The sequence below is a fragment of the Megalobrama amblycephala genome, linkage group LG21 (assembly GCF_018812025.1).
Source record: "Megalobrama amblycephala isolate DHTTF-2021 linkage group LG21, ASM1881202v1, whole genome shotgun sequence".
In the NCBI taxonomy this organism is placed as follows: domain Eukaryota; kingdom Metazoa; phylum Chordata; class Actinopteri; order Cypriniformes; family Xenocyprididae; genus Megalobrama; species Megalobrama amblycephala.
Genome location: NC_063064.1, coordinates 29,501,666 through 29,519,359, shown reverse-complemented (window position 1 = coordinate 29,519,359; position 17,694 = coordinate 29,501,666). Strand labels below are relative to the sequence as shown.

At 36.7% G+C, this 17,694-nt stretch overlaps 1 protein-coding gene across 3 annotated transcripts in view; it reads left to right on the top strand.

Annotated features, from left to right (window-relative positions):
* LOC125256255 (E3 ubiquitin-protein ligase TRIM62-like) overlaps positions 1 to 15,333 on the top strand; it is a 54,485-nt gene extending 39,152 nt beyond the window's left edge. The window contains exons 4-8 of one of the 3 annotated variants that reach the window (XR_007182082.1): positions 6,382 to 6,638; positions 6,762 to 6,806; positions 8,926 to 9,041; positions 13,015 to 14,340; positions 14,416 to 15,333. Coding sequence is in view for 2 of the 3 variants with exons in the window: in XM_048172083.1 (XP_048028040.1) it covers positions 6,382 to 6,638; positions 6,762 to 6,806; positions 8,926 to 9,041; positions 13,015 to 13,565 (969 nt within the window). In the remaining variant the exon portion in view is untranslated. Of the gene's footprint in view, positions 1 to 6,381; positions 6,639 to 6,761; positions 6,807 to 8,925; positions 9,042 to 13,014 lie in introns of all 3 variants that reach the window. The other 2 variants (XM_048172083.1, XM_048172084.1) reach the window with 2 other exon arrangements.
* Positions 15,334 to 17,694: the final 2,361 nt, after the last annotated feature.

The following is a 17,694-nucleotide window of genomic DNA, read 5'->3' as shown; positions in this document are numbered from 1 at the left end:
AACTGGTATACTTAAAGTCTGCTAAATTGGAACAACTAATTTTGAACGTAACCCTTTAAGACCGGATGGAGCGCCCGTGCTCCCATTTGAGTGTCTCTCTTTAACCCATATAGGTAGCACAAAAATTATTTTGCATACAAAACCAGAGACTTTACACGTTCAGATGAAGCTTCCCACATGCTCCCGTTGTTTTCACCCTCTAATGAGTCTGAGTAATATGCGTTTACAACAAAAACAGCATAGCCGCTAACTGAATACAAATATGTAGATTTCACATGCTCATAACTTCATGAAAAATGCACAGATCATAGGAAATGGCATTATTTAAAGCAGATTCTCACGATTAAAATCAACATAATATATTGCGTTGATCACAAGATATTACTCACGGAATGAAGTAAAATACTTGGCTAAAAACATGTCTCTCATCTTTCCGGTATGCAGTGTGTATCCAATGATCCCTGAACCATCCATGTTCGTTTTCCAACGTGGAATAACACAAAATAGATATCATTTTAAAGCTTAGAAACTAACTTCAAAATCTAATCATTTTGAAAAACTCCTAAAGAGTGCTGAGAAGTGCCGGAGTTTACCGTCTAGCTGTGAAAAAATTAATAGCACTTTATTCAACTATACTTTATGCTATCACCACAAAATTTGAACCAGATGCAGCTCACATATAGGAAAGCATCACCAAAAAAGAAATTTTCTCCGATCTTATTGCCTTCCTGAGTTATTCCATGTCAAATAAAAAAAAGAAAAAATGTATTATAATCTTTTTATATATCTTTTTATATAAGTCTTTTTATCAGCAGTTTCTCAGCATGAAAATGTCCAAAAATTTAAAAAGTCTATCAAATGATACCCACCTTTTGACTCTCCTTGCTAGAGTTTTGGAGTTATGAGTCTTTACATTTGTGTATGTCGCTCAGGAAAAAAACTCTAAAAAAAAAAAAGCCTTCAGGTCTTAAAGGGTTAATGCACTTTAATTGTGTGGAAGTAGTGCTGAGGTCCAACTAAAGACATACTTAAGTATATTTGATTGTGCTAAAGTGGAACTATTGATAATAAATCTTACATTTAAAGATTCATTCATCATACAGTCCTTTTCAAAAGTATTGTTTTGGGCTTAATTTTAGGCTTAATATTAAGAATATGTTAATAGATTTAAACTATACTTAGTATGAAGTAAATGTATTTTAAATATATATTACATTTTTACTAGGATATATATAATATTTGTTCGTCTATTTATTTTATCTGTCTGTATTTGACTTATTTGTCTTGTATTTATTTATCTATATATATTTTTCAATTTTTTATTTTTTTCTATTTAGAAATAAAAAAAAATATTTCCTTTTATCTATACATTTTATTTATTTTTAAAATTGAGATAATACGTAAAATATTATTTCAGTCCTTTGTAGAGTTGTCAAAAGTACCGACTTCCGTATCTTTTCGGTGCTGAAATTTTAAAAATGTGACGCTTTGAGTGTTGTTGAATGGATTCGTAAACGCCTCTGATTGGCCATTGTTTTCACGTCTCAGCGAATATGTCTGTGATTGGTTTCAATGATCAACGCTGTAAAAGCCAAGCACTTACCGAGATGCACACGGGAGCATTTGAAAGCAGGCGTCTATCGCGGACTAGTCTGCTGATAGACGCCTGCTTTCAAATGCTCCCACTCCCGCTTTCAAAATGCTTTCAAATTCTTAGTTTTTACTCTTTTTATAGTCTAATCTATTCCTAATGCACAAAAATCAAGTTTTATTTTTTTTTTTCTATTGATTATCCTTTTCCACAGGATTTATATTACAGAAGTCAAATGGATTGCAGACCCTGTTACAAGCTGAATTTTTGAAGAACAAATTCCTTGTAGCCTCTTAAGTTGATTTAAACTCTACTTCTATCCCTGTGATTGCATTTTATGGAAGCAAACCATGTTTTCATTCCATTGATCATACAGATTGCATATTTATCTTGAAAGTATCTTTCAGTTCTTTCCCTGTAAAATGTAGATGTGCACATTGACCAGCCAAACGTATCCTGTCTGGATTTATTGATGCAGTGATTTAAGATGCTTACGAAGAGCCAGACGCTTGACATTGACATTCAGGACCATCAATGCAAAATGTCTCCTGCAGCCCAGACTCTCCTGTAGAGATAAGAGGACAGCAGGTTATTTTACATTTGCTGTCTCAAGAGAGCTGTCACAGCACAACCTTTTGAGAAGTGGATTTATGGAGTAAAATGAATACAGTAATAAAGCGGGCTCATGACTTCTAAATGATAATAAAGTAAGCTTACTTTTAACTCCTAAACACCTGGCTGATTAAATGCTGTGTTTGACCTTTAATCTTGTAAAGTAACTATCATATCATTAGTGGTACTAAAACAGGCATTACTATTATTATTATTATTATTGCTACAAATCGTGACTTCATACTGACCCTGAACTTTTTTGAACGGTCGAACCTCTAACCCCAAAAATTAAACTTTAGCATGTAGCTCATGTCAATGATACTTCTAGTTCATGTTTGCCTTGTACGTTTTTAACTTGTTGCCACCTCCCCGCTAGCATGCTCTAGATTTAGCTCTGCGGCAGGCTTGCTGACAGACCCTCTCGTCTGAAGTGCCGATGTTGAATCTGAATGGAAGACCCCAAGGAAAGATGTGTCTGATTAGCAGATGTCGTAGCGAGCAGGCTGCTTGGAGGCCGAATCACACTAGGCTCATGGGACGTGTTTACTGGCTTTAAATAGAGACAGCGCGGCCCATGGGGAGAATGGTTTCAAGAGACCAACACCACTTCAGCATCACTAAGTCCCAATCATCCATCAGGCGACACCAGGTGGGCTGACTCAGCCGATGCAAATGACTCCAGAGCGAGACGTGATCTTAATAGGATTTCATCTTCCCAGTGGCAAGAAAATCACATTTCCCTTTGGAAAGACAGAAGCGGAACAAGTCCTTTATTTTATTTGTTAGTAGGAGTAATCTTGTAATCGGTGAAGTCTGTTTTTCCAGTTCTTATTGTAGGCGAAGAAAGAAAAGGAAATATAGTACGTTTCTGAGCTTGCCTTGTTTGTATGGACGGCCATCAGTGGAACGGCTTCTGTCCTGCATCGATTCGACCTTGAGGTTTCAGATCTTTGATCCGTCGACTGTAACTGATGTTCTTTACGCTTTAATGGAGATGACCGGTTTTCTCAGAAACATCTTGTTTTATCTCTTTGACTTTTTTTTGTTAGCTAGTTTCACAATTCTCTTTTACGTTCTGCATCAAACCCTTCGCTTTTATCTCGTTGCTCATCTGCTCGTCTGCATGTGTAATCATGTAGGCTGTCCTACACTAACCCCAAAGATTGAGGGAGGAGCAACCTAATGCCATTTCCAATGACTATTAGACCGTGTCCCCTTCTCTAGTGATGCATTCTTATGAGGCAGTTTCCACTAGCTCTGCAGAAATAATAATACATATAAAAATCTATAATATATGTATGTGTATAATTATCATATAATTTCAATATAATATCTTGTTGATTTCTTTTCATATACTATTTATACTTTTCATAACTATTTGAATCCACAATGAGGCATTTTTCCGCTCCCTAAATTCTCTTTTTTCCTCATGAGTAGCTCCGTAGTTTCAGTTCACACTCCAGTTTAAACATCAAATATGCTCTGTTTGTCTGTGGTTTTGTATTTTATTTCAGACACACAAATTACTGGATGCTTGAAAATTGTCATGTCATGCCTGGTTAGGACAGTGCTTTTTTCTAACCATCTTTTCCCTGTCTAGGTTGTCATTGACTACTTACACCACCATTTTCAAACATCTCAGACTGCATATACCATTATCTTTACATAACATGGATGCATAATCACAATTTTAGATTTGATGGTCAAATTTAACTTGATGTATGAAGTTTGCTTCATTTAGACACACTACTAAATAAATAATGATTAGTTATTTTAGCGTTTAAAGGGTTAGTTGACCCAAAAAAGTCGTTAATTACTCACCCTTGTGTCGTTCCACACCCATAAGACATTCCTTCATCTTTGGAACACAAATGAAGATATTTTTGATGAAATCCAAGAGCTCATTAAAGTAATCCTTGTGACTCCAGTGGTTTAATCTCAGTTTTATGAAGTGACGCGAGTGCTTTGTTTGCTCAAAAACACATAATTTACCACTTTATTTACAAAATAATTTATATTAACTTCCGGTCTTGATTCAACACAACATGCATGTGCCGTGGTGCTCCCCCTACTTGAGTGCAGGTCAATATTTTCTTAAATAAAGTGGTAAATTATGTTTTTGTGTGTGTTTAAACAAAGCACTCACGTCGATTCATAAAATTGAGGTTAAACCACTGGAGACACATGGATTACTTTAATGATGTCTTTACTGCCGTTCTTGACCTTAAATGTGGTAGTTACGTTGCTCCCAATGGAAAGACAGAAAGATCTTGAACTTCATTAAAAATATCTTCTTTTAAGTTCTGAAGATGAACAAAGGTCTTATGGGTTTGGAACAACATGAGGGTGAGTGATTTTTTTTATTTTTTTGGTGAACTATCCCTTTAATGCTTGCACGAAGTAGCTTAAAAATTGTAAATAATTTTTAATAAAAACTGTTGACACAGAATGTACTCTACTGTAGGCAAATGAACTGCCAGCTTGTTCCAATTATGTAAATAAATCTTTTGATGACAAGTTTTTGTAATCATGAGATCAAAATGAAACAGTAAGTTTGTGCAGACAGACATGTATACTGCCATTCAATAGTTTGTGGTCAGTAAGAATTTTTTTTAAGTATAGAAAGGAATACTTATATTCACCAAGGCTGCATTTTTTTTTTTTTATCAAATACGGTTTAAAAACTAATAAATATGTTGATGAATATCAATGCATCAATGTTTTTATGAGGATTCTTTGAACAAAGTTCAAGTGAACTAAAGAAATTTAAAATAGAATGTTTTTTGTAACATTACAAAATGTCACATTATGGGCCCTATTTTAACAATCTAAACGCAAAGTGTAAAGCGCACGGCGCAGGTGCACTCAGGGCGTGTCCAAATCCACTTTTGCTATTTTAACAACGGAAAAACGGTCCGTGCGCCGGGGCGCATTTTTGAAATGGGTTGTCCCTATTCTCTTAATGAGTAATGGGCGTAACGTTCAATAAACTAATCAGAGTGTCATCTCCCATTCCCTTTAAGAGCGAGATGCGCTCGCGCCATGGTGGATTGCTATTTACTTGGCGGAATTTGTTGGCGGAAAAGCTGAACGCTTTTCAAGCGAAGAAACCGATCTGCTCGTGCGCAAAGTTAAAGGCGTGGGATGAATTAGCAGTGATTGTGTCCTCGTCTTCTGGCATCAGATGTTTTGCTTAAATTACCTGTTAAGTGGCCAGTCAATCTTTCAGTCATCTGCGTTGGATGCAGGCTTTCAAATAGTTCCGCGCGATGAGTCAGTTAATATATATGTGTGTGTATTGGCACGATTGTTCAATTAATTAGCCAATTTCGTTCATCATTATAAGTAGTAATAGGCTGAATTGAAAATAGGTAGCCTAATTCTAATACACGCAATGACTATTCATCATTACATTTTTATATTTATGTGGCCTACACAATAATATTCTTTTACACTGTAATCCTTTTGTTTTAATATTTGGCATGTTTGCGTGATGCGCATCCCTGTGTGTAATAAGCAAAGTCAACACGCACTGTGGATGCGCCCAGAGGCGCAGTTTCTACCAACGCGCTCTAACAAAAAAATATTGCACCATTGACTTTAGACTTTAGACCAGGTTTGAGTTGGTCTATGGCGCAGTCTATTTTCAGCTCCTTAAAATAGCAATGCGCCGGCAATGCACCTGAACACACCTCTTTTTTTAGACCAGCACTCCCATGGGCGCACTAACTGGTGCAAATGCATTTACTAATTTAAGGACGTGGTGCTGAATGGAAAAACGTGAACGGCGCCGGACGCAAACTAGCAAACACACTTGCGCTGCGCCTTGCGTCGGGTGTATTATAGGGCCCTATGTCTTTACTGTCACTTTTGATCAATTTCATAAATTCTTGCTAAATAAATTTATTCATTTCTTTAAAAAAAGCCCAAACTTTTGAACTGTAGTGTATATATCTTCAGGTAAATTTATGAGAGAAACTTTCAGCCATTATGAGGATTTTCTCATGCACCCATTTGCCCTAGAGTAAATGCTTGTTTAAAAACAAACATGCTTGATTGACATCTCAATTAGTGTATGCACAGTGCGTAGTGAAGGGTTGTTATTTGAAACGGCTTGTACTATTTTAACTGAACAAAGTCTAGCCTAACAAGTCTTAACATTCTTCTCTACTTTATAGTCATCAGCAAAGAGCCTTCGTGCCACAATCGGCGAAGCATTCGAGCGACTGCACCGTTTCCTGCGCGAGCGACAGAAGAGCATGCTGGAGGAACTGGAGGCGGACACGGCGCGCACGCTCTCTGATATTGAGCACAAGATCCAGCGCTACAGCCAACAGCTCCGTGACGTCAAGGAAGGGATCCAGATCCTTCAGGAGCGACTCAGTGAGACCAGCCGGCACGAATTCTTGGAAGGAATAGCCCTGACGTCGGACAGGTACTAAGGATGCGGTGTGGCTCGGAGATGAGTGGATGAGCGTATGTTGAGGGTGTTTTGTGTGGTAGTTTGAGATTCTCTGGTCTAAAACGTTTTGTCTTTTTTCTTGTAACTGCTGGTCAGGGAGCAAGTGATTCGTGGAGGGTATTGCTGGTGGAAGCTACCAAGGCAAGTCAGGTTATTTGACTTATGTATGTGACCATTGCCCTTTGCTATATGTCACAGGAACCCAGTCAGAAAAGAGACAGACTAGGTTAAGGTTAGTTAGGGGGTAGAGGGATCATTGTTGCACTAAATATTTAAGTTTTAAAGGATTAGTTCACTTCAGAATTCAAATTTCCTGATAATTTACTCAACCCCATGTCATCCAAGATGTTTGTCTTTCTTTCTTCAGTCAAAAGAAATTAAGGTTTTTGAGGAAAACATTCTAGGATTTTTCTCCATATAGTGGACTTCAATGGGGTTCAGTGGGTTGAAGGTCCAAATCACAGTTTCAATGCAGCTTCAAAGGGCTTTAAACGATACCAGACGAGGAATAAGAGTCTTATCTAGAGAAACGATCGGTCATTTTCTTAAAAAAAAAAATAAAATAAAAAAATAAAAAAATAAAATTTAACCACAAATGCTTGTCTTGCACTAGCTCTGTGATGCACCACACGTTACATAATCATGTTGGAAAGGTCACTCGTGACGTAGATGTAGACATTTTCTCCTCCAACTTCAAAATCGTCCGACATCGTTGTTTTAGCTTTTTTTTTTTTTTTTTTTTATTGTAAAGGCCGTTTGACTTAAGGCCTGTACACACCGGGACGAATATCGCACGCGTTTATTCCCAGCGTTTTTTGAGAAGTTTTTATGTTCACACCCAAGCGATTTTCACTGGCGATGCGCAGAGTGAACGTGCAAATTCACTCCCTGACAGTATGTGGTGCTTGTGCTTAATGGTACTGCATATTTATGATATTAATAAAGTTAAAGAAGATAAAAATGCAGATATTAAATGGCATATATATATATGAGAGATGGTAGTCAGAAACGGTAGTGCAAATAAACATATGATATTAATAAAGTTAAAGAAGATAAAAATGCGGATATTAAATGGCATATATGAGAGATGGTAGTCAGAAACAGTAGTGCAAATAAACATTTATGAAATAGACATTCTCAACTATATTTCTTGAATGTAAAAGAAAAAAAACAGCAAAAATACAGAAATAATACACATCTATTGGTATGGCCAAGAACTGGCAGAGCACCCATAGCATGCGTCTCAATCAGCTCCCTAGTTCACTAGTCAGGGCACTGATCAGGGAGTCGGCCACATTCATTTAAATGGTATACTGATACACGACCTAGGAAGCTAGGGAGCTGTTTGAGATGCAGGGATAGTTTGTAGGGGTCTTCCTCATCTACTTACTTTCTCTTCGTCGTCTTGTGTGCTCGGCAAGACTGTTTTGTGCTTGAGCGCCACCAAGTCGTGTTTTACTGTAACTTCAGCAGCTCAGGGCACGTGAACAAAAGCACCAATCTCATTGGTCGGCCAGTTTTTAACGCGGCGCGTTAAACCAAAAAAACGAACCCGAGGCATGATTACATAATGCGTGGTGCATCGCAGAGCAGTGCAAGATGAGCATTTGTGGTTAAAAGGTATATAGATTTATTTTCTTTAGAAAATGACTAATCGTTTCGCTAGATAAGACTCTTATTCCTCATCTGGGATCATGTAGAGCTCTTTGAAGCTGCACTGAAACTGACATTTGGACCTTCAACCCGTTGTTCCCTGCTGAAGTCCACTATATGGAGAAAAATCCTGGAATGTTTTCCTCAAAAACCTTAATTCCTGTTTGAATGAAGAAAGAAAGACATAAACATCTTGGATGACATGAGGGTGAGTAAATTATCAGAAAATGTTAATTCTGAAGTGAACTAATCCCTTAAGCCATTCTAAAAGAGAAACGCATTTCTGAATGGATGTGTATCAGTCGTTGTTTTTGGTAATGACGAGAGGGGAATGAGTTAGCCATATGGGAAAGGAATAGCATGATTAATGTTAGGGTTGAACTAATGAAAGTGATCTGCAGTGTTGCCCAGATTGACCTCATTCCCAACGGTGAATATGAGCTGTTTGACTTTGCAGGGTCGGCACAGCTATGTAGAAAACAGTATGATTCGAAAATGAGTGTTTGGAAACAGGATCTAGGCTTTGAGGAAGAATCGGTTGCTTGGGTTTTGGTGGGTTGCCAGTGTTGAATTTGAATAATGCAGTTGTTGTCCTGTGTCTCCACAGAATAAAGGGAAAGATCCATGAAACGAACCTCACCTATGAAGACTTTCCGACTTCCAAATACATGGGGCCCCTACAATACACAATCTGGAAGTCTCTTTTTCTGGATATATCGCCAGGTAATACTCCATAACTAAAGTTTTAAATAGTGGTATTGTACATACTATGTGTCATTATTGAGAAAATGACAAGCATCCCTCCAGAAGGAAATTAATTTTTGTAATTAATTAATTAATTTTTCACTGTTCAGAATGCTTATGCCTGGAATTTAACCACACGAGAATTCTATAATTTGCACAAAAATACTAGATCAAGGTTTCCCAAACAGGGTTAATGAGATTCCCTTGTGAATCCTGTTTGGTAAACCTTGATCTAGGATGTGTGCTTGTGTTTAACAAATACTTCCCAGCATCTCAATGCTAACATTATCATGTGCTTATGCAGGCATAAGCATTCGGAACAGTGAAAATTAAATTTTACGGCATTTGCCAAGGCAAGCGCGACATTACTGTCACACGTATTTGAGGTTCAGCCAAGCGCACACTTCAGGACTGAAGTGTTGCCCTTTCTATTGAGTGCAGACACTAATTTCAATCTTATTTGCTGTCATGTTGGAGCTCATTTTACATCACTAATTGTAGACTAGGTGGGTCAAGATTATGGTCGCTTGATTTCATACGAGAAACTTTTAAATTTGCACAGGGCAATTAGTTTGTCTCGTATGCACTTGGCTTGACAAATTTGAACAAAGCCAGCACTGTTCGTGCTATAGGCATGAATGATACCTCAAATTGTGCAGCTTATCAACGAAAGGTATATTTTACTTTTCAGACCATTGTTTATATAACTTATTTATGTATTGTTTAATATAGTTTTTTATTCTGTATTTTGAATTTGCATTTAAATTTTTTTTTTTTTTTTGGAATTTTGCTGTTTGTCATTTTTAGTAATTTTGCTTTTTTTAAATATTACTTGTTTGTTATTATTTATTTTATTTTTATTTATTTTTATGTTGTTTTTAATTTTATTTTATTTTTTTAATTTTTTTTTATTTTATTTTAGTTTTAGTTTAGTTAAACTTATTTCAGTTATTTGCCAAGGCAACATTTCCAATTTCTGATTTTCTTTATTTATTTATTTATTTATTTATTTATTTATTTTTTCATTTAATATTATTTTTATTTTATTTCAGCTGAATAGCAACAACCTAGCATTGTGGCAGCGAGATTCAAGCACTACTCACATTTTGTTTAGAAAGTAATTGCATCCAATTATTAATCTCCTTGAATAGCCTGTTGTTATTTGTGCATTTGTAGTACATTAATATAGTAATCATGTCCAGAGATCTAACACTTATGTATTTGTTAGTGCATCAAATTAGAGATGATCTAATTAACATAAACACAACCTGCATGTTTACAGCCCTGTGAATGAGATAATATGCATCTGATTGAGCTCTGTACGAGTGGCCCATTTTAATAGCTGCGACAGGAAGCACTGAAGGCCTCCACCATCTGCATTCCCCCTCAGTACCCACCTGAGGCAGAGCATTATTTAAAATAACACCGCAGGGAATATCTCGCTCTCTCAATCAATTCTCCAGTTTACCAGCGTCTTTTACACCGTCAGAAATAGGCAAGGGCCGACACGTAGCCTGTCACGTGAAACAAATCCAGTTCAAATCCTTCCATCCACACTGCTGCACTCACCAACCTTTTATTCTGTACTGGCGTGGCATTTTTTTTAAAATTTATTTCCAATATCCTTATTTGTTTTTCCTCCCATTCTGAATCCAAAGCCTGTTTCTGGTGCTTGTTTTGTTTGCGTGACTCAGAGAGAGAGAGAGAGAGAGAGAGAGAGAGGAGAGGCAGAGATGGATCGAAAGCAAGGCGACAGAGGTTAAATTATTTATAGGTTACCTGAAGCGCAAACTGCCAATGTCAAAGAGTGGAAATGTCGACATCCTATCCTCTGGACTGGCTTCTGGCTCTGCCATTTGTGGCGAAGGTTTTAAATAGCCAAGATGAAAATATTTTGCAAATTTCACTCTTGGTCTCTGGCAGGCATGCCTATCTATGGACCGCAGGAAAACAAGCCAGCATTGTTTCACTGAGCCTAATTTCTTATGAACCCTAAATATGCACATACAGCATTTTTTCAGTGCAAAAGAATGCATAACATGCCTGATAAGTGATTGCTTCAGATAAGCATTCTTTACCCAAGATTAATTTTCTCCCCATATTTCCTCATCACATTTCATAATCTTGATGTATAGTTCATCGTAGCTCAACTTTCCAGGATTACATCTTGGCGTCCCGCGTATCGTAATGTGTTGCAACTGCTTGGCTCGGGTTTCTTTTTCAGGTCCAAGCTAGTTTGGACTCTTTTCGTTAAGTGGCATGTGTCCATTGTTTTTGTCTGTATGCAGGAAGCTTGTTCTTTTTCCAGGGTTTGCTCTTCTCTCAGTCCATTCCTTTGGCACACTTGCCCGCCATTGAACCCACAGCAAGCTGGCACCATAATGGGCACTGCAGACTGTCTGCTGCAGGCGTCACTAGCCAGGCAGAGGTTGATGGATGGGGGTTTATTTATCCTTCTTCAACAAAGTACTCAATGTCTGGCAAAAGCGCTAAAACACTGGCCAGTACTGCAAACCTTTTTCAGCTTTGCTCCTGCCATGAAAGTGCTTTCACACAAAGGAGCGTACGCTTAAAATGACCTGACGATAATGAATTAGAGCGAGTGTGTTTGTGTTTCAGAGGAGTATTATTCCACCAGCTCAGGTAGTGATTGTGTCAGCGCTTTTGATTGACAAGAATGACCTCCCAGACCAGCCATTTCCAGCTGCTCATTTAGCCTTTTTGAACCTTTTCTCTTTGTTGAGTATGGAAGAGGGAGAAAAGGAAATGATGAAGAGGTGGAACGGGATGCGCTAACCGCTATAACAGAAAAGTGATTTGATTATGTTAAGGAACAATTGATGACTTGATGAATTATTGAAAACTTAATTCACACCAAAGCATGTAATCCAGACATGATTGTGGAGTGCATGCTTGCCGTAGGTATTAAAGGCATATAAAATTATAATAATGACATTTAATATAAAGTCTTTATGTCTATAATTCTTTTCTAAAAGTATGTCTTTAATATCACTTTTTATCAATTTAACACATCCTTGCTGAATAAAAGTGTTAATTTCTTTCAAAACAAAGAAAGAAAGAAAATTACAGATCTCAAACTTTTGAACGGTATATTGTTACAAAAGAGTTCTATTTTTAATAAATGCTGTTGTTATTTTTTTCATCAGAGAATCATGAAAAAAGTATCACAGGTTATAAAGAAATACTAAGCAGCACAACCGTTTCCAACATTGATCATAAATCAACATATTAGAATGATTTCTGAAGGATCATGTGACACTGAAGACTGGAATAATGATGCTGAAAATTTAGCTTTGCATCGTAGAAATAAATTACATTTTAAAATATATTCAAAAAGAAAACCATTATTTTAAATTGTAATAATATTTCACACTATTAAAGTTTTTTTTCTGTATTTTTGATCAAATAAATGCAGTCTTGATGAGCATAAGGGACAAAAACATTAAAAATAGTAAAATGTCCAAACTTTTAAACTGGTGTATGCATGTATTTTTATTTATATTTATTTGTTTATATATATTTATTTTTGTTTATTTAGATTTATTTTTGCTTATTTAGATTTTATATATATTTTTTTAAATTTACTCATTTATAAATGCAATTTTTAGTTTTTTTTATTCCTAGATTTATTTTAGATAATAAAATGTTTATAATAAAATAATACAAATTTATTGTAGATAATAAAAATAGATTTATTTTTATTTAGTTTAGTTTATTTAGATTTTTATATATATTTTTAAATGTACTCATTTATATATTTATTTTTGTTTTTAGTTTTTTTTTTTTTGTTTATTCATTTTTATCTTTTTAATATATTTTTATTTATATATTATTTATTTATTTTAATGTACGTTTACCTACTGTAACATAACTGTCTTAACAAGCATATTGGATGCACTGATTTTCATTTCCTCTATCCTTCTGTTCCCAGTGCCCGCTGCTTTAACCATGGACCCCATCACTGCTCACCAGCGGCTCATATTGTCGGACGACTGCACCATCGTTGCGTACGGGAACCTTCACCCACAGCCCCTTCAGGATTCGCCGCGCCGCTTCGACGTCGAGGTGTCGGTGCTGGGCGCCGAGGGCTTCTCCGGGGGCGTCCACTATTGGGAAGTGATGGTGTCCGAGAAAACCCAGTGGATGATCGGCGTGGCCAATGAGACGGTGAACCGCAAGGGCAGCATTCAGATCCAACCCAGCCGAGGCTTCTACTGCATCGTCATGCACGACGGTAACCAATACAGCGCTTGCACCGAGCCCTGGACGCGCCTCAACGTAAAAAGCAAGCTCGAGAAAGTGGGCGTCTACTTGGACTACCCCAAAGGTTTGCTGGTTTTCTACAACGCCGACGACATGTCCTGGCTCTACACCTACAGAGAGAAGTTTCTAGCCAAACTTTTTCCATACTTCAGCCCCGGTCAAAGTCACGCTAACGGAAAAAATGTGCAGCCCTTGCGAATTAACACCGTGCGTTTATAGATACTGAGTCAGCAGAGAAGTTTCGGGGATAAAAAGAAGGAACTGAAAAAACTAGGGTGTACAAAAATTTCTTTCAGCTTACCTTAGGGCGCTCGGTGGGTAGCCGACATGGAACTGAATGAAGCGATCTGACTGATGGATTGTGACGTAAGGCTCTGAGAGCGCCTGGAGTTGGTAAATAAAATGGAGAGCCTTGCACTTTTCTGAGAGGTGCCTATGGGCGTTTTGTACATTTTACTGTTGCTGGTCATTTGTAATCTTGCCATGGCCGGCCTGCTTGCCCAAGATTTCCCAGCTGCTTGTACACAATACCCCGACTTATGTTCCCTCAGCCCCTGCAGGGTCCAAACGCTCCTTTCATGGCTCCAGTCGGGGGAAAAAAAGAGCTTATCTGTTGTGCAGACAGAAATAAGAAATGTGTTGCCTGTTTCGTTTTGTGCAATTGGCTTTGGCGTGTTTGTGGAGTGTGTCAGGCCGTTACTCAACACTGAGGTAGTGCTGTACCAACTTATTGCTTTATTTTATTTTTCAATAACTGCATGAACGGTGAGTGGAATATCGTGTTCCTCAGGTCATGCTTATTCACAACGGTGACGGTGTTTGACCCCCGGCCTTGTGTGTGAGTGATTGTGTATGTATTCTTATTCCCTTTTACTCGAGATTCAGGGCAGAGGGGCTCAAATGCAGAGGGGCGCATCTGCTGCTATCAAAAAAAGGGACTTTGCGCATTTGTACATATCGCAGGACAGCTTTGGCTTTGCTATATCAGTGAAAAGTGCGTCACCCGCGCCTTCCTTTTCCCTTTAGCTTGGTATCGCTTTTATTTATTCATCCTGTGCTTACTTTCTAGAACATTCCAGTGTTTGGGGTCCCGGGACATCTCATTAGGATGGCCGAACTGTGATAAAAAGAGGATGCGGAGTCATCTGTCAGCTTTATCGCATCAAATCGGGTGATAATCGTGCGAGATGGTGAAAGACATTTCCATTTTTCGAGAAACTGCATCTGTTGCTCTTCAGAAGTGTTGAAATAGCTGTATTTTTCCTTATGAGTGTAAACAAGCACCTGATCCAATTTCAATGCCTTTTTTAAAGAAAAAAATAAATATATATAGGAATTTTTACAGTGCATATATAGTTTTAAATGGAATCACTACACACTCTTCAGAATGCACTCGTAAATTTTCCTTGATTGTTTAAATGTGGCCACTGTTACAATTTGGTGCATTGATGTTCTCCAAGACATCCTGATCCTTGAGTTGTAATACTCAGTAATTATAGCCTTTTTTCTCCATGAATTCTTGTCAATGGAGCAATACACCTGGTTGAAATAAATTCCACTGATCTTACCTGAAATGACGGACAGGTTCGAAATCTATTCCATGTTTTATTCTGTACTTCACTCCTGTTTGGTTATGATGTTATCTGTGTGTTCTGTCATTTTTGGTGTTAAAGGATAAAGGCGTTGGACATTTATGACCGAGACCTCAATGGGGTCAGTGTTACACAAGGTTGTTGATTTTGTTATGAGGCAGTCCGATGATGATGATTATTATTGTTAGGTGATGGTGATGGGTTCTTTTAAGATATATAGTTATATATTACTGAGGATTGTTGTTGTTGTTTGTTGTTGATGATGATGATTTGTGTGTTTGGATGAAAGCTGCTTTACACCCATCATTGTCTAAATGCATTCTGCTGAGCTCTTGAAGCTGGAGGTTCATGGGAAAATGTTTTAATGTTCAATTAAAAAAATGGTAAATCCAAAAGCATTTCTGACTCTTCATTACTTTTGAATGACTTTTGGTCCAAAACTAACTCCACGAGTGTCAAAACAAAGTTGCTAGCTGGAGATCTAGATTGTCTGCTGAAGAAAATGTCAGTGAGTGTTATTCAAGGATTATTTCGCCTTCAGGGGTTTAACTAGTAGGAAGCAATTTTTGTTTATTTAAATTATTCTCCAGAACTGTGGAGACACATTTTGGCCGTTAAACCACACAAACATAAATATGTGAACTGGAGCAGTGTTATTTTAGTAATATTCATATACTTCTCTGTTAATTATTAATATTTTGAATTCAATTTTTTTTTTTTTTTTCATTTTGTTATGTGCTTGTCATTTTTATTAGTTTTTTTTTTTTGTTTCTATTTCGCTTTAATTTATTATCATTAGTGCTGTCAAATCGATAGATAGATGGATCTACTTTTAGTCATTTTAGTACTTAAACTTATTTTAATTCAGTTAGTTGCCAAGCCAACATTTCTAATTTTCATTTGTTTTTCATATATATATATATATATATATATATATAATATATTTTTTTTTTTTTTTTTTTTTTTTTTTTTTTTTTTCAATTACTGATTTTTAATAGTTTAACAGTAACAGCTATGAAGGGCCAAATTACTCCAAATTAAATAAATTGTGAATTATTCAAAAAAATAAACAGCACTGATGTAGAGCAAAATTGTTGATTCAAATGACATTTCACAGAAATACTGGCTAGTGTATCGAACGTATCGAATGTCATTTACCATTGGCAAAAAAAGTTGATTTTGGACCTTGGTCCAATATGGCCAGTATTTGAAATTATTAGCATTTTTTTTTAAATTTCATTTAATGATTATTTTATTTCAAGTAACAAAATGTTTAAATGTTTTCATTTCAGTTAACTATAATAACTTTAAAACTATTTTAAAAAGTTTCCGTTAACTGAAGTAAAGCTGAAATAAAATAGATGCATGATGATATGAATGATTTTGAATGAGTTTGTTTAAAGTATTGAATGTCATTTACCATAGGCAAGAAAGTTGGGTTCTGCTCCAATATACCAGAATTTGAAATTATTTTGCATTATGACTTAGTATATTCTCTGCAAAATCAACATATTACTGTGAATTCTCAAAACCAAAATGCCATCTTTAGCAATTTCCAACTTCCTGTCCCTACACGCTCTTCTCTTTTCCCAACAGCTGCTGATGATGCATCACAAGACAAAGCAAGCATCCCAACAATTCACTCTTGCCATCTGAAAACAATGTATTGCGATTTGGCACATAGTCCTCCAGACTGCAGAAAAATGGCTTGTGTGCAAAGAGAAGAATTGATTTTCCTTGCATTTTTAATGAAATCATTGCATCAACCTGTGTCCAACAAGACACAGTGAAACTCTGGAGAGTTGGGACATTGTTTGTTTATGGATCTTACATTGCACAAGCTTTTTATGTTATTAGACGACAGCTGCTATTACACAGCCGCCTGCATCGCTGCTGGATTCCAAGCAAAGAGTGTAATTGTATAAGTATCCCTCGGGAAAAGTGTCAAACCTATAGACCTTTTGTTCAATGCACCTCTACAAGAATAGATGCTGTCATACCAATATAACTAGGTGTGGGCGGTGTGAGGTTTCACTTGGGAGACGAGCTTTAAAATGAGACAAAAGTCAGAAAGAATGCCGTCACACTGTCTTAAAGACACCTCACCATCATTATAATGAGATGTTCACTTTCTCACACACTCGATACATGAGAGGATGTCATTGCAATATTTCCGCTTCAAGGAAGTCATTACACTTTGTGGCTGTCTTAAAAACTAGTGGGCAACCAACCTAGATATCACCTTGGGCATCATATGCTGGTTTAAATCGTATCTAGATATGACGGGGCATCATAGGCTGGTTAAAGCATTCAAAACAACTTTAAAGGGTTAGTTCACCCAAAAATGAAATTTCTGTCATTAATTATTCACCCTCATGTTGTTCCACACCCGTAAGACCTTCGTTCATCTTCAGAACACAAATTAAGATCTTTTTTGATGAAATCTGAGTTTTTTTCTTTTTTTTTCCTCAATAGAAAGCAATGATATTATCACATTCAAGGTCCAGAAAAGTAGTAAAAACGTTAAAATAGTCCACGTGACTGCAGTAGTTGACTGCAAAAATATCTTAATTTGTGTTCTGAAGATGAATGAAGGTCTTACAGGTGTGGAACAACATGAGGGTGAGTAATTAATGACAGAAATTAAATTTTTGGGTGAACTAACCCTTTAATGCTCAAAAGTTCTGTATAGATGGGCATTTCAATAGGTTTCGAGATGCAGTCACTTGTGTATTTGATTATGTAAGTTGGTCCTT